This window comes from Zalophus californianus, chromosome 4, assembly GCF_009762305.2.
Source record: "Zalophus californianus isolate mZalCal1 chromosome 4, mZalCal1.pri.v2, whole genome shotgun sequence".
NCBI classification, from domain to species: Eukaryota; Metazoa; Chordata; class Mammalia; order Carnivora; family Otariidae; genus Zalophus; species Zalophus californianus.
The window spans coordinates 121,036,014-121,057,840 of NC_045598.1; the positions used below are offsets into that span (position 1 = coordinate 121,036,014).

General features: G+C 40.8%; 1 protein-coding gene across 1 annotated transcript in view; it reads left to right on the forward strand.

The window, feature by feature from the left end:
• The first annotated feature begins 520 nt into the window (after window positions 1–520).
• Window positions 521–21,827, forward strand: part of RAB2A (RAB2A, member RAS oncogene family) — an 89,846-nt gene continuing 68,539 nt past the window's right edge. The window contains exon 1 of the mRNA XM_027607578.2: window positions 521–856. Coding sequence (XP_027463379.1) covers window positions 811–856 — 46 coding nt within the window. The 5' untranslated portion in view covers window positions 521–810. The remainder of the gene's footprint in view (window positions 857–21,827) is intronic.

A 21,827-nucleotide genomic window follows, 5' to 3' on the forward strand; every position in this document is an offset into this window, starting at 1 on the left:
TTGCCTGTCAGGCTTTTTTTTAAGAGCCGTGTAATATTCCACCATAGGGCATACCATAATTTACTTCACATTCTCTGATTTACGGTTTGCAGTTTACAAATAACTCCATTTTCCCTGTCAAGCCCTGGTCCCCAAACACGGAAATATCATCGCCCTCCAACCCACCATTTTCAAACACCTTTTCATAAGCCCAGGGCGGGGCCCCGCACCGAACGCTACCTCCGCCTTCCCACACGTGCCCCACACCACCACTGCAAGGCGGAAAGACTCGGCGCCCATGCGCGTCGCCGCGACGGAACCGAACGTTCCACTTCCCTCCCCTCCCCTAGCGTCTCCCGGCCGCCGGCGTCGCCCGCTGAAACGTGCCGGAACGACCGGCGCCGGGCCTAGCCCGGCTCGGGGTGGACGGGGCGCGGCCGGGGCGCGGCCGGCTCGGCGCTGGGCGGGGCTCCGGCGGGGCGGGGCGGGGCTCTGGCTGGGCGGGGCTCCGGCCGGCGTGCGGGGCTCCTCCCCTTTCCTCCGCGGCGCCGACGGCCGCAGCACTTCCGGGTCGACGCGGAGGCGGGGCGGAGCACCGCGGCGGCTGTTATTGTTCGACTGAGCTCGGCTGGGAGCTGTCTCTGTTGGCCCTGCGGGTGTCAGTTTGTCCGGCTTCCTCTCGGCCCCTCACTCCCGGCGGCTGACGGCGACGGCTGCGGCGGGCGGGGCCTGGCGTTTCGAGGCCGAGTGGCGCCGGGGTGAGGGGCGCGGAGGAGGAGGAGCAGTAGCAGGAGGAGGAGCCGTGTGCCCTGGCACCGAGCGGCCGCGGCCATGGCGTACGCCTATCTCTTCAAGTACATCATCATCGGCGACACAGGTGAGGGCCCGGGGTGCGGCCAGGCGGGCGTCGGCGGCCTCCGGGCCCGGGCTGAGGGCCAAACGCCGTCTGGCAGGGGCGCGGGCGCCAACGCCGCCCGGCGCCTCCCTCCCGGCCGCCCCGCTCCATTTCCGCAGTGCTGGAGCTGGTGACGTGGGCACTGCGAGCGGCCGCGGCCTGGCCAGGCCCTGTCCGCGGCTCCCGCCCCGGACAGCCCTGCAGCTGGGGGTCGCGGCAGCCGTTTGCGGCTTAAGATCTAGGAACTGTGTGACAGGAGGAGCGGCCAAGCCGAGGGCGGTCAGGGCCCGACTTAGATGATTGCACCCCCTCGCCAGGGCCCCTCACCTTGGGTCTCTTCAACGCCCTCGAGAAAGAAAAAGGCAGGCAGAAGAGAGCAGGAGGTGATGGGAGGAGGGTCTTGGATTTCCTGATCAGTCCCACCTTTTCCATCCTACACGCATCTGTCAGGGGCTGGGCAAAGTGCTCCTGGTGGGAGACAGCCAGCTGAGAAGGAGAGCAGGCAACCTTTAAAAAAAAATGTGTTTAACACCCTCAGATCCCAAGTCAGCATAAGTCATGGCCCATCGCTTGGCAGCTGGGGAGTCCCTTTCGAGGTCATTAAAGCGTAAAAGTTCTGTCGATTTTGCCACGTGTAAACTGGGGTTATTTGGTAGTAATGCAAGGCCGTTCAATGCTCTGGGTGTGTGCTTGCGTGTAGTGTGCCTGTGCGTGTGTTGGGGGCACTGTGATTTCTTGGATATATCAATTGAGGGTCGCAACAACCAATTTCCAGGTGACGCGATGTACATTGGAAGCAGAAAGAAATTCAGCTGTTCTCACTTGAAATAACATCTGAGTATATTTCACAGATAAGTAAACAGACTCATTGTAAAATATTTAATACCTGTGATTTTGGCATTATTTTGAATCTAATAATAAAACTAAGGCTTGTTCAGGTGTTACAACTATTTATATACCAGAGTCTGATTTCAGTGAGGACTCTTGCACAACTTTGGGCCCTTTGCAGAACTTTGGAAACGTCTGCAGCAGCTTGTGGTTGCACTACTGATGTAGCAGATTCAATAAGTAACACAAGAAGCACGTTGATTGCAGCCTAAAAAACTTGCTGCTGTAAACATGTCTTTTTAGCAAGGTTTTTTTGATGTGTGTCTGTGCAGAGTCTGGATGGTTTTCTATGTAATGCCTTGGGTAGAGGAATGTTTTGCAAATGTTTAGTAGCAAATGTATGTACTTTTTTTAAAAAAGCTGTGGCATGTTTTGAAGGAGAAGGAAGTGGGTCCAAAGCCTATTAGAAAAGTTTTATTTAGGCTGTAAACCCGAGTTGGAGAGGGAATTTATGTTAATTATGATATGAATGTGTTTGAGAGGTAGAAAGAAGAGTGAATGTAGACATTTAGCAGTGGTGAAGATGCAAATTATCCTTTGTAGGTTGCCTTCCTTCAACTTACTAACTGAGCATCTACTGTGGGTATTGTTCTGGGAGTAGTGGAGCTACAAATTGTAGCAAGCTGGCGCTCTGTGCTCTTGGAATTTGCCCTCTTCAAAAATAACCCCCAGGCTGAATACTTGACAGCAGTATTTTCTCCCCACTCCAGCCAATCTAGTTTACTGTCACATTAATCTTCGTGAAACCTGGCTGTTAGGAGACTGTTCCTCTGCTCACATTCTTTAGTTTGACCTTCCAGGAACTCCATTATTTTAGCCTCTGTTTTGTTTGCTAGCCTTCTTTCCCATTATTCCCTGCCTTCTGCCAGTGAGGCCCAGTGGCTGATTTCTGTGCTTTTTCCTGGTTCTTATTGCTCCCTCTGCTTGGCGTGCCTTCTCTGTGGAAATTCTATCAGTCCTTCAAAGTCTAACCCAGGTCTTCCATAATGCTTTCAGAGTCAACATACATTAAGGTCTTTTGATGTGTCAGGCGTTTTCTGGTATCCTGGCTGGCAGTGACTACTACTCCTTTATCTGGATGTTTCACACTTTGTATTTTTCTGATATTAATGCCAGACTGTTTTATAGATACTTGTGTAGACATCTGTATCTGATTATATACCTCTGGAGAGCAGAAAAGATGTTTAGTATAGCTTTGCATTTCAGGAAGAGCCTAGTAGAAGGCCCTGTACATTTAGTTAAATTAATGAAAGAATAGACAAACAGGCCACTATGTTCATGTTAATATACATTAATAACTTGACTGTAGGATTTTTTAGCCCGATTCTGCCACTTTTTTAACCAACTTTGGCCAAAATCCTTTACCGTGTTTCCTTAATCCCAAATGTATGCACAGTTGTAAGGTACACTTAATATGACCCTCCCCACAAAAAAGATGATATTAAATCAGTAGTGTGATATCTATCCTGATGTCTTCAAAAGTCATAGTATGAAAAATATGTCTTAGAATGAAGGAAATTGCTACCTTTCCTGTTTCTCACTTTCCCTAGTTTATAATAATCTTTATTATTATTTATTATTTTATCATTATCATATTATCTCATTTTTAACTTTTCCTTTTCTCTCAGTGATGAGTTAAAATGAGGACAAATGTGAAAGTACCATGCACATTTTGTTTTTCAGAGTTCCAGCTTCATAGAAGAGATTTTTTTAAAAAACTTTTCCCATGAGCATGATGATACTGTTGAAATAATTGTTTTCTTAACTCTGGGGCCAAATGCAGTTAAAATGTAGCTTTAAAATTTTTCATTGGTAGTGTCTTGTTCCTGAAAAATCATTTAGGTAAATGTGTCATTTAAATCTAGATATAAAGTGGAAATTGGTTTTTAACAAGCCTGGCCTAATAGCATAACCAGATAATTATCAAATATGAAAAGAGAAAAATTGTAATAAACCTGTAATTGTTGCTCCTAAAATTTTGGCAACTGCCTACCATTTTAACCTGATTACTAACCGTCCCTTCTCTTCTGTGCCACTCAACTAGGCACACAAAAGCTCAAACCCAGTTGTATTCTATTGAAATGACCCTCTTACCTTGCCCCCCCCCCAAAAAAAAAGAAAAAAAGGAAGGTTAGGTCAAAACTTTTTCACCTGACCAACTCTTGTTCATCCATTCTTTTAAGATTAACAAACCCCACTACTCCCTCTTGCATCATACTCATCCCCTCCACTCTTTCTTCATTCTTTGTTTCCCCTTCACCCCACTCCCACATGCTTTTATTTTTTTTTTATTTTTCTTAAAATCTTTAGAGGACAAGTGCTATATAAGAAAATAAATAAAATTTATAATAGATAAGTAGCTGGATCCTTGGAGGAGGTGCTGCAAGGCTTTATTTGGAAGGTGATACTTGAGCTGAAATTAGAAGGATGCATAAGGATTTGCCAGGTGGGCGTGCGGGAAATGTCTGGTAGGTAATTGGAAGTGCATGTTTACTGCTTGATCAGTCAATCTCACATATACTACTTGTGATTTTAGAAAATTAAAAATAGAGCCATAGTGTGAGCCATTTTATTGAAGACTGTGAGAGAGAGGTGAAGAGTTGACTACAAGATCAGGCTGGCAGGAATGTGAGAGGGTGTGGAGTGTGTATGTGTATGAAAATAGGGGAGACTTGAAAGGTCAAGAAAATGCAACATAGAGGCAAAATCTTAAAGGATTTGGGAAAGATGGCATCAGATTCTCTAAAGCTTTAGAGCTGTGACAGAAGGAAGACCTGTCCTGTGGGAGACTCAAACTAGAGTTTCTTTAGGTTCTTATGAATCACCTAGGGTGTTTTTTTTCTTTTTTTAAAATAAAGATTCAGTGGCCCAAACCCCAGAGATTTTGATTCACTAGGTCTGAGGTGAAGCTCGTTGTTGCAAAACCTGAGGCCAGAAACACCAATGATTTTATTTAATCATATGAACAAGTTTGTTAGATTATCTTCAAAAAACAAACAGGGAAAAACTAAGAAATTCGAAGGTAGAAAAATTCTACTTATTTTATGATGAAATATGCATATAAAAAGCATATATATATGTGTATATTATGTATGTATAGTTTAATAGTTTTAAAGAACAGTTATGAATTATTACACACCCTTGCTAAAGAAACACAGATCCCCATCACCTATGTCTTCCTTTCCCAGGCTTCCACCAGCTTGAATTCTGTATTAATCCTTCCCTTGCTTTTCTTCATAGTTGTGGAACTTTTGCATCTCTATATTGTTTCATTTTATCTGTTTTTACATGTGTTTGTTTTATTCAGTGAGAGAGCTAAAACATGTCTGAAGCATACCTTTTAACATCATCTAGAATTGAGATAGTATATTCTTTTTTAAAAAGATTTTATTTATTTGGGGCGACTGGGTGGCCCATTAGTTAAGCTTCTGCCTTCGGCTCAGGTCATGATCCCAGGCTCCTGGGATCGAGCCCCGCATCGGGCTCCCTGCTCGGCGGGAACCCTGCTTCTCCCTCTCCCACCCCCCCTGCTTGTGTTCTCTCTCTCACTGTGTCTCTCTCTCTTTGTCAAATAGATAAATCTTTATTTTATTTATTTATTATAGAGAGAGACAGCACAAGTGGGAGGGGCAGAGAGAGAAAGAATCTGACCCAGACTCCACGTTGAGCATGGAGCCCAATGCGGGGCTTGATCCTAGGACCCTGAGATCATGACCTCAGCCAAACTCAAGAGTCAGCTACTTAACTGCGTCACCCAGGCGGCCCTAGACAGTATATTCTGGTCTACTTAAATTGTTGCTTTATGCATGTTATTTGTAGTCTTCCAAGATCTTTGACTAGTCCTTTCCTTTTCTCTTTCTTCTAACTAGTTTGTTTGCTGCTTGCCTCCCCTCATATGTATTTTGCTACCGAGACTTCTGTTGAATCATAGAGGCCATAGTCCTGTTGTTCTTGTCTTTTTTTCCCTTCATCTCTCCTGGTGAACCTGCCTCCTCCTCATCTCAAATAATGCCCCTCTCTTCTTCCTCGGTGCACTTGTCCCTTTTGTTCTCATTCTGTTCCTGCTCCACCATGAAACGAATTTTCTCCTCTATCTGCAGCTCTGATTCCTCTCTCCCATTTTATCTTCCCAGCTCATTGCCTCTTGCAGTAGCCAGTAATTTTGCTGGTGTTTTTGAGCAGATCCTAATTTTGCCAGCTCAGCTGTTTTTCCCTTTCACTCTGGCCCAGCTGTGCTTGCTCCATTTTGTTATTCTTTGCTCATCCTGATCTCTGAGGCTGTGTCCTTCGCTACAAAAGCTGCAGCCGGATACTGGCCTCCCTTGTCCCCCTTTCTAACTTTGCTTTGCTTTCTATGTGAAACTTTCCCATTTGGTTCATCAGCCTTGTTTATTTTCAAGTTTTAGAATACATTCTAGCTGCTGTTCTTCACTTAAAAATAAAAGACATCTGGCAAAAAGATGCTAGATTCCCTCTGCTATCATTCACATGTAGTCACCTCCCTTTTAATTCTTACAGAATTTCTCAGTGCAGCCAGCTTGGGTATTATCCTTGGAGATGCTGTTTATTTATTTATTTGAGAGAGAGCACAAGCAGAGGGAGAGAGAGAAGCAGGCTCTCCCTTGAGCAGGGAGCCCGATGCGGGACTCAAACCCAGGACCCTGGGATCATGACCTGAGCTGAAGGCAGACACTTAACTGACTGAGCGACCCAGGCACCCCTACAAGCACTATTTTTTAGTGGTAGTACTGTGGCATTCCTCTGCAGGTCCGTCATGGGCCTTTGTATATATTTTTCTAGAATTTATCTTTTTTTTTCCTCTTGTCAAATTTTCTGCTTTCTGGAATTTTAAATTAATCCCTAAAGTATATCCAGGCTGAATTTATATGGAATTCTTCATCACATTAGTTTTTGGGACTGTCTGTGTAGTAGATTCTTATGAGCCATTCTTCACACTTCTAGTTTGTACACACTATCAAAAGCTTTTCATTTTTTATTGCTTCAAAAGATATATGAGGTTACCATTTTATAGATGAAGAAACTGAGCGTCATTTGGGGCAAGTTATTTATGTACTTCTTCCCTTGTAAGTTTTTACTCTTCACAGCTATGATGTAGCTCTTTAAGTTTCTCCCAGTTTGCTCTTCAAAATGTTCTATTTTCAGGTGTGGCTGACAGTGTGTTTCTGGTCAAATCTGAGGGAGAAAGGAAGAAAATGAATATTGATGGATGCATACTGCAGTGAAGCTCTTGGAGCAAGACAGTGCCTGGCGCAGAGCTGGTGCTTCAGAAAATCATGAATGTGTGCTAGGTAGCCTACTGAGTAGGCTACATGCATTGGCCAATTTGTTTCTTTTTGTTTCAAGAAGGATTTAAGGACATTTATATAAAAACGTGATCGTTTTATTCAAATGGGAGGAAGAAGGTACATTAGTTTTGCTACCATAACAAACCACCATACACTAAAGCAGCTCAGAGAACACAAATTTATTATCTTATAGTTCTAAAGTTCTATATAAGTTCATGTACATATCAGCATATGTCGGAAGTCTGACATGTTTCTCAGCAGGCTGACATCAAGGTTTCAGCAGGACTGGGTTCCCTTTTTGAGGGATCCAGGTTGCTCTTTCAGGTTGTTGGTAGAATATACTTTGTTGCAGCTGTAGGGCTAAGATCTCCATTTTCTTGCTGGCTGTCATCTGAGGACTGCTCTCCGCTTCTAGAGCCCACCACATACCCACATTCTTCGGCCTCCGGTCCCCTTCCTCCATCTTCAGGCACAGGAACAGCAAGTCAGGTCATCCCATCTCTCTGACTGAAGTTGGGGAAGGTTCTCTGCAAGTAAAGACTTGTGTGATCAAATTGACTTTATCTGGGTAATCCAGGATTATCTCATCTCAAAGTCTGTAATTTTAATCACATCTGCAAGGTGCCTTTTGCCATGTAGAGTAACATAGTTACAGGTTCTAGGGATTAGGGTGTACATTTCTTTGTGTGTGGGGAGTGGCATTCTGCCTACCTCGAGGGCAAAGGAGAAACAGTAAATAGAAACAGTAAAGTCAGAAGCAACAATAATACTTGACTTTTTGTGTACACCTTTTTGAAGTGGGCACTGTATTAAGCTATGCAGAGAACCCTGCTCATTTACTTTAATTATAGTATGCGTTATTTTTTCTTCAAAGCATGTATGGGTATACTTAATTATTCCTGATCATGGGTCTTGAAAGGCATTTTTCCTCTACCTCCTCTTTAAAAGGCTACAATGTAAAAAATAAATAAAGAAAGAAAAATAAAAGGCTACAGTGTAGTGTAGTGAAGAATGTAAATATACAACCAGTATATTTAAATATTTATAGGGCCTTTTCTACTGGTACAACTCGTTGAATCTGAACAGTAATATCCATGATGAAGGCTCCATTTTACAGGTGAGGAAAGGGAGGCTGTCACATCACAGAGCTAGTAACTGACTAAGCTGGAATTTGGAATTTGAACCCAGGTCTTTCTGACTCCAAAGTCCATGCTCTGCCATATCATACGTATTTCTTGATTCCCACAAATTCCATTCAGACCTCTTTTATTGGCTTACCAACAGCTGCTGGGTTTGTTGAGTTGTTATGGGAGTACATAGTCCCTCAGTCCCCTTTACTAAAACAGACAACGACATCCCATCATGCAAAATGGGGATAAAGGATAAAACAACAATGAAGTCCTATATAAAACAAGAATAAAGTCCTTTCTCTGTTCCTTATCAGCTATATGAGCTTGGGCAACATCTTTAATCTGCCTTGGTGTCCTCATCTATAAAATGGAATGAATAAATGAGATAAGATACATAATAGTGACTTGAATGAGAAATGGTTACTATTTCCTCTTAACTTTATATCCTGCTCTTTGAATGTTACTGTAATTTCCCCCATGTGTGTTGAAAGAGTAACACAAACTTGACCAGTGCTATATAGGTTTGAGTAATGCTGTTCATAGCAAAAATTTCTTTTGTCCTCTGTGTATCCTAATATGTTGATCTTTTTCCCTCCACATCCCTGCTTAGCTTGCTAGTTTGTGGCCAGCTGATACTTTGAGGAGTCTACTGTCCTTGACTCTTAATCGATTGTTTCTTTCCTAACTATATTGGTGTTTTCTTGCACTTACTATATTTTTACTATATTTGTTTGCATGTAGCAGAAAGTTTTTATGGAAAGTTCCTTATTTTATCAACATTGTTTTAACAAGATCCAAAATTGTTCATCAAGATTCATTCTATTCCAGGTATATATACATATTTAGCACCTTTGCTTAATTTAGTCTACATGACCATTCAAGTCCACTAATGATTTAGAAAGACTGTAGGATTTTGTTCTAGAAGGACCTGTTTGATTATAAAGAACGGAAATCTACTCCACCTAGCTCAAGAAAACAATTTTTGATAATAATTTAAAGAGTGCCCATAGGAAACTAAGAAAAATTGTAAACAAGTGTTAGGGAACTGGCCACTCTGAAATATTTTCCTTTCATGGCTTTTCTTTTGAACCTTGAGATAATTAGGGTGTGTGTTTTTTGTTTTTGTTTGTTTTTGTTTCCAAAGACTTTATTTATTTGAGAGAGAGAAAGAGAGAGCCAGCATGAGCCTGCGAGCAGGGAAGAGGGGCAGAGGGTCAGGGAGAAGCAGACTCTCTGCTGAGCAGGAAGCCCGACCACACGGGGCTCTATCCCAGGACCCTGGGATCATGACCTGAGCTGTAGGCAGACGCTTAACTGAACCACCCAGGTGTTTTGTGTGTTTTTTGTTTTGGGGTTTTTTTTTTTTTTAAGATTTTATTTTAAGTAATCTTTATACCTAATGTGGGGCTCAAACTCACAACCCTGAGATCAAGAGTTACATGCTCTACCAACTCAGCCAGCCAGGCACCCCATGTGTTTTTTGTTTTAAATATGTTTTTTTTTTCTTTTTAACAATGTTTTTATTCTTGATTTCTGACTTTATTTCACATAGGTAAGAGCATGGAGACTGTGTTTATCGATTCTTCAGTTTTTGAAGCTAATTTTGTAGCCAGCTACTTGGTCAGTGTGTGTACCTATTTTGTGTGTGCTTGAAAAGTGTATTGTGTACATGGTTGGTTCAGGGTCCCATACACGTTCATGAGATCTGACTTGCTATCTGTATATTCTTGATAGTCTCTTGAGTTTTGGGGTAAGATGTTAGCATCTATTATGACAGTGGTTTTGTTTTGTTTTATTTTAGTTTTGTCAGAGTGATTCCCTCCCCCAGTAAATTTGAGGGCTAATTTGTAAGGTATAGTATATGGGGCTCAGGTCTTTACATCTCACTGAAGAGTTATTCTTTGTCATTAAGTTACCCTCCACTTTTTATATACTGTGGAGTTGTTTGTTTTTTACATATGATTTATTTGGTAGTATAGTTTTGGGTACTCAAGTGTTTGATACTAATTTTGAATCTTATTTTTTGGTTCATATTTGCCTAGTGTATACTTTTTCCTCATTTCTCCTTTTTTCTTTGGAAAAGAAAGAAGGGTTTATTTTGTTGTGCTTTGTTTAGGAAACAAATATTACAGATACAGTTGAAGCTCCTTGTATACCCTTCCTTCACTGCCCTTTGTCCCTAGAGGTAACTACTCTCCTGAATGTGTTTATTATTTCTATGAAAGTTTCCAAATGATTACTACATATGTATGTGTGTATTTGCAAACAGTGCACAATTGTTTATGTATTTTTTTCAACTTTATATTAACGGAATTTTACTGTACTTGCTCTCAAACTTTTTTGTTCAACATTATTTTGGGAGAGTTATCTGTATTAAATATTTTGTTCTATTTTATTGGTATTAATTGCTAGGTTGGTTTAATTTTAATTATATTCTATTGGTTTAATTTTAGTTATATCCTGTTATTTGACTATACCACACTTTTCCCCTAAGGAAATTTTTGGCTGGGTTGTCTGTCATGTTATAAAAGACAGTATAGGGGTACCTGGGTGGCTCAGTCGTTAAGCAGCTACCTTCGGCTCAGGTTGTGATCCCAGGGTCCTGGGATGAAGCCCCATATTGGCTCCCTGCTCAGTGGGGAGCCTGCTTCTCCCTCTGCTATTCACCCTGCTTGTGCTCTCTGTCAAATAAATAAAATCTTAAAAAAAAAAAAAAAGGCCATATACTACATGGATTATTTTTGTGTGTGCCTCCTTGAACATGTATGCTAGAATTCTGGAGATAGACCTTGAAGTGGAATTCTGGGTGCGAGGTGTGCACATGTGCTTTATCTATGATTCTAAATCATTCTTTAAGAGTAGTTATCAGTTAACTCTCATTCTTGTTCTTTCAGCCCTATTGTCGTCTTTTTCTTTTTTTTTTAAGGCCTTTAAGACCTTTTTCTTTTTTATAAAGCCTATTGCTATTTTATTAAAAGATTCAGTCTGAGAGGCTTTTACTAGGAGAATTTAATCATTGGTGAATTTATTTATTTACTTACTTATTTTTAAGTGGAACCCATCTCGGGGCTTGAACTCAGGATGCTGAGATCAAGACCTGAGATGAGATCCAGAGTTGGACACTTAACCCCCTGAGCCACTCAGGCGCCCAATCATTGATAAATTTGAATTAATTTATGCTCTCAGGTCCCACCTTTGTTCAGTCACATGGGCAGGGATCAAGGCATGGATCACAAGCATGCCCGTTTGCCATGGGCTTTTGGATAAGGCAGGCACTGTGTCCTGTTATGTCCTACTATGTCCCACATAGGAAGCAATATGGTGGTCAGATTTCGCAAGCATGTATAATGTCACCTCTTCTTTTTAGGATGATGTAGAAAGAGTCTAATGAAAGAGGATACCTGTTACTAAATCTTATTTGCCCAAATGAACAATTAATTAAAATTCCTGAGTGTCCTGTTTGTAAAATGAATATAGTACCTGCCAAGTACACCCTGTAGGCTTGTTCACCAATGCTGTGGGTTTTTGTTTTTTTGTGTTTTTTTTTCAAACTTTATAGCTGTCTTTGAAATTCAGATATCATTAATTTGTTTCCCTTAATTTATTTACAGTTGATATGTCGGTGTAAGTGGTGTATTCACGCTTGTTCTGCTGCCCCCAGTGTTACTAATGTCAATGAATGACTCCTTTAGCATTTGTCCACCTTTAGCAATAATTACTATGCATCTAGGAGGCAACTACAGTTGACCCGTGAATAACGTGGAGATGACCACACAGTCAAATCCACGCATGACTTTCACTCCTCAAAAATTTCTAATTGTATACTGTTGATCAGAAGCCTTACCAATAATATAAACAGCCAATTAACAAATACTTTGTATGTTATATATATTGTAGTCTTAAAGTAAACTAAAGATAAAATGTTATTAAGAAAACCATAAGAGAAAATACATTTACAGTACTTTATTTATTGAAAAAATCCACATATAAGTGGATTCATGCAGTTCAAACCCATGTTGTTCAAAGGTCAACTGTAATATGTTATTCTATGTCCTCTCTGGTTATTTTAGCTTAGACAGCACTCTTGAAAGTTTTCAAAGAGCCTAATACTTGTAATTACAATATCTTGATTAGTTCGAAGACTCCTCTGCTTGTTACCTTGGTGAAGTTCAAACCTCTTCAACTTCTATTTTTCTTATCCAGAAAAAGACAGCAGGAATGCCTGACTTGTATCTGCCCCACAGGATTTTTGTATTTGAAGTAAAAAAAAGTGTGCAGGTGCCTTGTAAGCTGCAAAGTGCTTTATTAATAGTAATGTCTTAGAGAGAATTTTTTTAATCTGTTCAGCATCCTAAAATTAAGTTATTTGGGGGGGGAGATCTCATCTGTAGAAAAAGCTATTCATTGTGCTGACTTCAAACTGTAATTACTTGAATTGATGGAAATAAAATCACGTGTTAATATGCAAAATGGCGATTCTTTGATCCTGAAGTTTTCTTTGGACTCCATAAAGGAAAGTCATTTCCTATCTCAGATATCCTTATAGGCCACTTGAGATTGAGAATAATGTCAAGTAGGAGGTGCTCTTTTTCAGTAGTCTTCAGGAAAGGGATGTTAAGGTCAATTGTTGTTTCCTCGATTTCTTCTACATCCACTCTTGGTACCCTGAGATACCTCTTGGATGAGTTCTCTAGATTTTGAACCCCTTTGGAAAGAGGCAGTTTTTTTTAGGTCTACAGAAGTCTTCAATATAATGAATCTGTTGATCAAAGGTTATCTTTTTATCTCCTTGGACAAAGTATTGTTATAGTCTTAACCATTTCAAAGGGCAAAGTAGAAGTACACGTTTCCAAAATCACTGTGCTCAAAGCTTTACTTAACTTGATTCAAAAATTAATAAATAGGGAAATGAGTTATTATAAATTAAAGCAATAATTGTATATGTGGTGAATTGATTCACCTGTCTTCAAAGTAAAAGTATGTGTTACACTTTTTCAATATAACCCTTGGTATAAGGTGAAGAAATTGTGGTTTCACAGCTAGGTGGATTTTTTTTAAGATTTTATTTATTTGACAGGGAGAGACACAGCAAGAGAGAGAACACAAGCAGGGGGAGTGGGAGAGGGAGAAGCAGGCTTCCCACTGAGCAGGGAGCCCGATGTGGGGCTCGATCCCAGGATCCTGGGATCATGACCCAAACTGGAGACAGACACAGACACTTAACCTACTGAGCCACCCAGACGCCCCAAGCTAGGTGGATTTTTAAGTGGTTGAATAACTGTGTCCATAAAGGGCTGCCCTTATAGGCAAGCTGGAGGGGCATGCTGCTGCATTCAGTCCTGGTTTTTTTACATTTCATATTAGTAACAACTTGGATAAAATCCAGTTTGGTTAAAAGAGCTAATGTGTGGATTATACCAGATAGAATCCAAAATTACCTTGACAGGCAGAACGATTGGCTAAATTTAGCAAAATGGAAATTAATGAAATTAAAGCCTTATATTTACTTTAAAAACAACCGTACAGGGGCACCTGAGTGTCTGAATCAGTTGAGCAGGCAACTCTTGATTTTGGCTCAGGTCATGTAATAGAGGCCTGCCCTGGGCTCAGTGCAAAGTCTGCTTGGGATGCGTGTGTTCTCTCTCTCTCTCTCTCTCTCTCAAATAAATAAATATATAAAATCTTTTTAAAAAAATAAAAACCATACAAATACAAGATGGAGGTCAGCTGGTAAATAGCACATGTCTAAACACTTAAAGTTTTACATGACTTGGGTCAGTATGAGTCAGATGAGTAATAAAACCAACAAAGGAATAAATGTGATGCTGGGTTAATAAAAGTATAATGTACAGACAAGGCAGGTAATAATTCTACTCTACAATTCAATTATGGAAACTTGTTTCAGAGGGATATCTAAACATTGGAGTCTAAGCTGAAGAGACCAATCAGGGTAGTATGAAAACTGTATCAACCATGACATTGTAGGAACAACTAATGGAAACATTTTTTTATTTTTATTTTATTTTTTTTTTAAGATTTTATTTATTTATTTGAGAGGGAGAGAATGAGAGACAGAGAGCACAAGAGGGAAGAGGGTCAGAGGGAGAAGCAGACTCCCTGCCGAGCAGGGAGCCCGATGTGGGACTCGATCCCGGGACTCCAGGATCATGACCTGAGCCGAAGGCAGTCGCTTAACCAACTGAGCCACCCAGGCGCCCCTGGAAACATTTTTTTAAAAAAATTTTATTTGAGAGAGAGCAGGGTTGTGGGGGGAGAAAGCTCACATGAGCAGGAGGGAGGGGCAGAGGGAGTAGGAGAAGCAGACTCCCCGCAGAGCAGGGAGCCCCATTCAAGACTCTGTCCCAGGACCCTGGGATCATGACCTGAGCAGAAGGCAGACGCTTAACCAACTGAGCCACCCAGGCATGGGAAACATTTTTGTTTTTAATTTTCCCTCCCCCTGCTCCGAAATAATGGAAATATTCTAATCTAAAAAAAGAAGATTTTTTTTTTTAAGATTTTATTTGTTTATTTGAGAGAGAGAATGAGATAGAGCATGAGAGGAGGGGAAGGTCAGAGGGAGAAGCAGACGGGGAGCCTGATGCGGGACTCAATCCAGGGACTCCAGGATCATGACCTGAGCCGAAGGCAGCTGCTTAACCAACTGAGCCACTCAGGCGCCCATAAAAAAAGAGATTTAAAGGAACATATAATAATGACTTTTAATACTTATGTATTCAAATAAAAGAGACTTAAACCTACCCTTTGTAGGTTTTCATGGGCAGAACCAGGACCATGAGTAAAAGAGATACTTGGACTCCCTATGAAATGGAAAGGGGAGGGGGTGCCTGGCTGGCTCAGCTGGAAGAGCATGCAACTCTTGATCTTGGGGTTGCGAGTTCAAGCCCTACGTTGGGTATAGAGATTACTTAAAAACAAAAACTTGGTGGCTCAGTCGTTGAGCATCTGCCTTCGGCTCAGGTCATGATCCCAGGGTCCTGGGATCGAGCCCCGCATTGGGCTACCTGCTCCATGGGGAGGCCTGCTTCTCCCTCTCCCACTCCCCCTGCTTGTGTTCGCTCTTTCACTGTGTCTCTCTCTGTCAAATAAATAAATAAAATCTTAAAAAACAAAAAAACAAAAAACAAAAACTTAAAAAAAAAACGGAAAGAATTTGTTAAGTGGTGAATTGGTTTATTACTGGATTTGTTCAAATAGAGGTTTGATTTACACATATTAGGGCTTGGAGAATGGAATTTATACAAAGATTAGAGGATTTGATTAGTTTTTATTTTTTGATTTTGTTTTTTGGGTTTTTTAGACAGTGTGGGTGCACACATGAGTTGTAGGGGGTGGGGAGGAGCTTAAGGAGAGAGAAAATCCCAAGCAGGCTCCGTGCCCAGTGCGGAGCATGATGCGGGGCTCAATCCCACAACCCTAAGATCACAACCTGAGCTGAAATCAAGAGGTGGACACTCAACCAACTGAGCCACCCAGGCACCCCTCATTTGTTTTTATTTTTTTAATTTTTATTTACTTTTTAAAAGATTTATTTATTTGAGGAGCTCCTGGGTGGCTCAGTCGTTAAGCGTCTGCCTTCAGCTCAGGTCATGATCCCAGGCTCCTGGGATTGAGCCCCGCATTGGCTCCCTGCTCCGTGGGAAGCCTGCTTCTCCCATCTCTCACTCCCCTTGCTTGTGTTCCTTCTCTTGCTGTGTCTCTGTCAAATAAATAAATAAAATCTTAAAAAAAAAAATTTCTTTTTTTGAGAAAGAGAGCATGAGCGGGAGGGGCAGAAGGAGAGGGAGAGAGAATCCCAAGCAGACTCCACACTGAGCACAGAGCCCCACTTGGGGCTTGATCCCGTGACCCTGAGATCACCACCTGAGCCAAAACCCAAGAGTCAGACGCTTAACCAACTGTGCCACCCAGGCCCCCCCGACCTTGTTTTTGTTTTAAAAGAAATTTAAGGTACTATGTGGGCAGTCCTTGTGTTAGAGTTAGAAAAATGGACAGGACAATCGCATCCTATTGGGAAGACCAATTTGCCACAGAAATTACAAGATAATGTAACAGCCCTGGGCACAAAGTACTGAAGGAGCATGGAGAGGATTCATTCTAATTGCAGTGAATGGCTTGTAACATACTCAGATTTTCAGCAAACATTTATTGAGCACCAACTGTGTGCTGAGTGCTGTGCTTTGGCTTTCATATATGTTCTCACAGTAATCCTAGGTGCCTATTGACTTCATTTTACAAATTATGTATCAGGTATGATATCATCCGACATGGTCTCATTTGTTTGAATAATTCCCCCACCTAACAATCCTGTGGAATCAGTTTGTACTTTTGCCACTAGTTTTATATTTGTTATGTGGAGAACAGAAAATTGAGCTGAGCTCCTCGAAGTCAGGTTATACAGAATGTGGCAGGATAGGGTTTTTTTCAGGATTTTGTGGAGGCTTAAGACTAAAGGAGATCTGGGGACCATACTGTGACGAGCACTGTGTGGCATAGTTTAAAGGGTTGGTTTGTTTATCCTCTGGATAGCTTTACAGAAGCCTTATTCCCCATCTCTAAATGGTATAAATTTCTGCCCTTCACTCAGATTTCTGGCAGGAATTAGTGATCCCTTTCCACCTTTTATTTCTTTTTTGGCCTTTCCCCCCCATTCTTTCTGGCTTCAGGTTTCCTTTCTTGGAGAATTTACCTTTGAAATGGAAAAACCATGTTGGATTTGAGCATGAATATGTGAATTTTCAGCCTTAGCTATGAGTAAATCTTGTTAAAAAGTACTACTGATTAATATTCTTTAGCGGCTTTTAGGAGTTTAAAAAAAAGGAAATCAAAATCTTTTCATAGCACATTATTTTACTCACAGGCTCTCATGATTTTCTCCTCAGACCAACATTTAATGTAACTATTTTTGGTCACACGGAAGTTTGCTAATTATTTAAAAGCCACATCAATATGGAGGTTGTTAGGTGAGGCCCGTAAAAGTATTGCTTATGTAGTGTTTGATGCTAAAATAGATCCTTTGAAAAACTTATATATAATGGTGCAAGTGATAAATGCTCGTGATAAAAAATGAAAATACTCTACCACCTTATGTAAGTATGGTAAATGATGGTTTTGTGTATCCTTCCAGAAATTCTCTATCCATCTCCAAGCTTGTGTGTATGAGTGTGTCCCAATTTTACCAATAGCATTATACACTTAGTACTGTTCTATGTCTGTATTTTTTTTCTCTTGAGGGTACATCTTAGGTGTCTTAACATATCACATATATAAATCTATCTCATTCTTTCTAAACACCTGCATAGCTCAACCATAATTTATTCAGTTCCTGATTCTGTTATTCCTTGTCTGTGGTAGCAAACAGCAGAAACCTACTGTGGTTAATTTAAGCAGAAGATTTTATTAGAAAGATTGAATATTCATAGATTGATAGGAAAGCAATATAATCCACCTTGAAAATGGCAAAACCAAGGAAGGCAAGGCACAAGTTGAATTCCTGCTGTCAGTGCAACCTGCTGAAGAAGATGCTGGGGACATATCAGTGGTCTCTCATCTCCACTGTAGTCACCATGGATTCTTTCTTTAGGTCCCTGATACTGGAGCGCTCCTTCAAGATTCCAGATTCTGGACAAGAGCATCTGTTTGGCTAGTCACGTGTTTATACCCTAGCTGCTGGAGAGTTCAAAGAAAAGTGCTCTGATGCTAGATTGCCAGAAATAACAAATGTTCACCTACGACCTATTGATGAATATTGTTATACACAGTATAACACGATTCTTGTGGGTTTGTGTAAGAAGTAAAATCTGTGGCCAACTAGGATTTATATTTGTATTTTGATAAATACTGCCAAATCACCTTTCATTAAAAATAATGGACTTCGAATATCTAATTTTGAGTGTGGTGTATGTTTTGTGTACTTAATTCAATCAACAGGCTAATCTCAACATTGTCTGTGTTGACTGATGCCTAGTCTTTGTTTAGGAATTTAGTGGTTTGATTTAGTTACTATTATGTGCTTCCTTGGGCTCTTGCCTGTTTCATCTAGCAACTGCATGAAATAGCTTTCTGCTTACAGTCTTTAACTTTGATATCATTTATAGCATAGCATACTACTTAGAGATCATGTACAGTAAATTTATTGTATAATAATTGTAGTGTACATTTATATCACAAAACTCCTTCCTTCCTTCCATAACATCATGGAAGAGTATCCTCTGCAAGCTACTTGATTGAAATGTGATTTTGAGATGCTGCAGTTCTTATTTGGAATCTTTGCTTATGAAAGGATTAGGAAAATGGTCAGATTAAAATGTAATATACCTGATATATTAACTGAAATGCTGTTGGGATAAAGCTAGTGTCAAGGAAGTCATATTTTTTTTTAAAGATTTTATTTATTTGACAGGGAGGGAGAGACAGAGCACAAGCAGGGGGAGAGGCAGAGACAGAGAGAAAGAGGGAGAGAGGCAGAGGGAGAAGGAGAAGCAGACTCCCTGCCGAGCAGGGAGCCCGATGCAGGGCTCGATCCCAGGACCCCAGGATCACAACCTGAGCCGCAGGCAGACGCTTAACCAGCTGAGCCACCCAGGCGCCCCCATATTTATTTTTTTAAACCTTCTTCCTTTTTACATTTCTGCCCTGTGAGTCATTTAGTTACAGAGTATTTCCTTCTTTCTCTTAGTATTGCTACTAATAATACCTGGAAAGTGAGATAACATTATTTTTAGTTAGGAAAGGTATTGGTTACTGTCTATCTGAAAAGAATAAATTGAGGTGGTTGGGTGGTAGAGTGGAAAAATATGATTTAAGGGGTGCCTGGGTGGCTCAGTCAGTTGGGCACCAGACTTGATTTCGGCTCAGGTCATGATCTGAGGGTTGTGAGAACGAGCCCCGCATTGAGCTCTATGCTTAGCACAGAGTCCCCTTACGATTCTCTCTCTCCCTCTGCCCGTCCCCCCACTCACATTCTCTCTTTCTCTCAAATAAATAATAATAATAAAAAGAAAACCCAATTTGGAATTTCAATTCTGCCTCTTACTTGAAGCATATCACTTAAACCTCAGTTTCTTCATCTTTAAAAGGAGGTTATCATTTCTGCTTTACTAACCACCCAAGCTTACTATTATGGTCAAATAAGATTGTGTGCGAGGAAGGAGCATATTTAGACCTTCAAACTGTCAAAAGCCTTGCAGATATTTTAAATAAGACAAAAGTATATTAGCATAACTTGATTACAGGACTCCTTAGATGCAATAAAAAAGAAAGGAAGAATATCTGTATTGAAGTGAGTCCTTTGGATATTTGGCAGGTAGCATGTAGCCCAGCTATTCTAAGCGAGGTAATTGCCAAAGATACTAAGTGGAAACCAGGATAACCGTGTTTTGAACTTTACCCCCTACTGTGGGGAAACGTATCTCCGGTATTTTTAGTTATGTCCTACCAACCATGTAGGAGCTTCATGTTAGTTATAGCTGAAAAACTAAACTGAAGAGGCTTGGCCACTGAAACCAGCATTTTTGTTGGCTGTATCTAGGGCACTGCTTCTCAAACTTCAGTGCACATCAGCAGCACCAGGACAGCTTGGTAAAACACAGATTGCAGGGCTTCACCCCAGTTTCTGATTCAGTAGATCTGGGGTGGGACTGATTATTTGCATTCTAACAAGTTTCCAGGTAATGCATAAGCTTCTGGTGTGAGGACCATGTTTTGAGAATCAGTGCTTTAGGGAAACCGTATAATTTATCATCCAAGCCGATCCATAATTTATTAGGAAAACAGGAGTTACTGAGCCTTCCCTGGCAAACCAGAGTGTAGGGTCATCCTAATTTCACCTAATGGAAAAATCTTTTTACAAAGAGGTTTCTGTAATAGAATTATCACCTGGTGGGTGACTCATGATACTTAAATTTCTCTATTTGTGTAGGTACGTACATTAAATTGCCAGCAAACTATTCAGTCAGATTTTTCCCTTGATCTCTGTCCTTTTAAATGTTAATTAAAAGAGAATATAGGTATTCTGGATTCTTCAGCTGATTTATTTTGCCATGAATGCTAGCAAAAGTATTGTAGATGAGTTCTTTCATTGGATGTGTGGTTGGATTAGACACTAGAGAGTAATTTCCAGGTTTGTTTTTGTAAGTCACAGTAATAGGTACATATTTGATTGCAGCCCAGGGTTCAGATATGTGTGTAAGTGCATATATCTCTTTAAAGTAGAAGTCTCCAAATAGTACTTATCCTTGTATAGGACATACAGTCTCATATTTGCTATTTTCTGTCTTTTTTAATGCTGGTTGTGATCCATTAAATTGATTTCATGACCTAACTGGTTACAGTCTACTACTGTTTAAAAAACACAGCACAGAGGACCTCTATGGTTCCAGCAAATTGTGACACTCTTAAGAGTCGGAGAGGTAGTTGTACTTCAGCTTTCTTCATTCTGATTCTTCTCAAACACTCCAGCCTTTTTCCACCATTAAAACAAGTGGGGGAAAGTCCCAGGAGTTGGGGAGAAGAAAGGAAAGGTATGTTATTTTTACCACAGGGTGCTATCTTACTTGCTATTAGATTTAATATTTTATCAATTATTTACTGTGGAAATTAGCAAATGCTCCATTTTATTTTACAATTTTTAACAATTCAAATTGTATCTGACTTTGTAGTTTTTGAAAATACTGCACTAGAAAACAAAAACAAAAAAACCCACCTAGACCTTCCCTAAGAAAATCTAAACTTGGCTTAGATTCAAAAACCTTCCACTTCACCAAATTAAATTTGGTTTGTCTTAATGAAGGATCTATTAACCATACTGGTTGGATCAGTGAGAGTCCAGCTAAGAGACTGAAACCACACAGGAATTTGCATAGGGAAAGTCTAATGTAAAGAATCATTAACAATACCATGGGATTAGAGTAACAGGGAATTAGCTCAGAGGTAAAGAGAACTCTAAAGAGTACAGTAACAGCAGATAGAGGGCACAGTCACTCCCCCAAGTCCCAGGCAGAGCCTGGAAGGAAGGAGCCAATCTGGCATCCAGAGCTTTTTGGAGGGGCACAGCTGAGGCCCGCTGGGTGGCAGAGAATTTCACTGAGGGGCTGTGATGGATTGGAAGGGTGCCGTCTGTGTGCCGTGGGAAGCCTTCCGTGGGGAGGAGCTACGTTGGGACCTTCGTGGGAAGCAGCCCAAAGGAGTGCCGGGGAAGTTGGCTGCGGAGAGGTGTCGAGTGCTGCCTTCTGTGGGTGACACTTGCTGTCTCGCCAGCTGGCCAGGGGGAGATGTTCTGGTCTCTCCAGCAGGGCAGTGAAGGTTTGGAGCTGGGAGGCCCTTGATTGCTAACTCCTGTATACAATGAAACGCTGAACTCCTCAAAGGAAAATCACACGGAAGTTAGGGGCCGATGATAATCAGAGATGGAATTCTAATTCAGCACAGTAAGGTTTTAATTCTCTAGCCTCATTTTCGTCTCTGAAAAATTCACTGTTGAGGAAAAAATGTTTATTATTATTTTTTGAGAAATTGAATGTTTTTAAATGTAGACTAGAGTTTGTCATTACGTAGAAAAGGCTAGTCTCACTTTGTGACCTTTTCAGTGAGCATGTGGTACATTAAGCT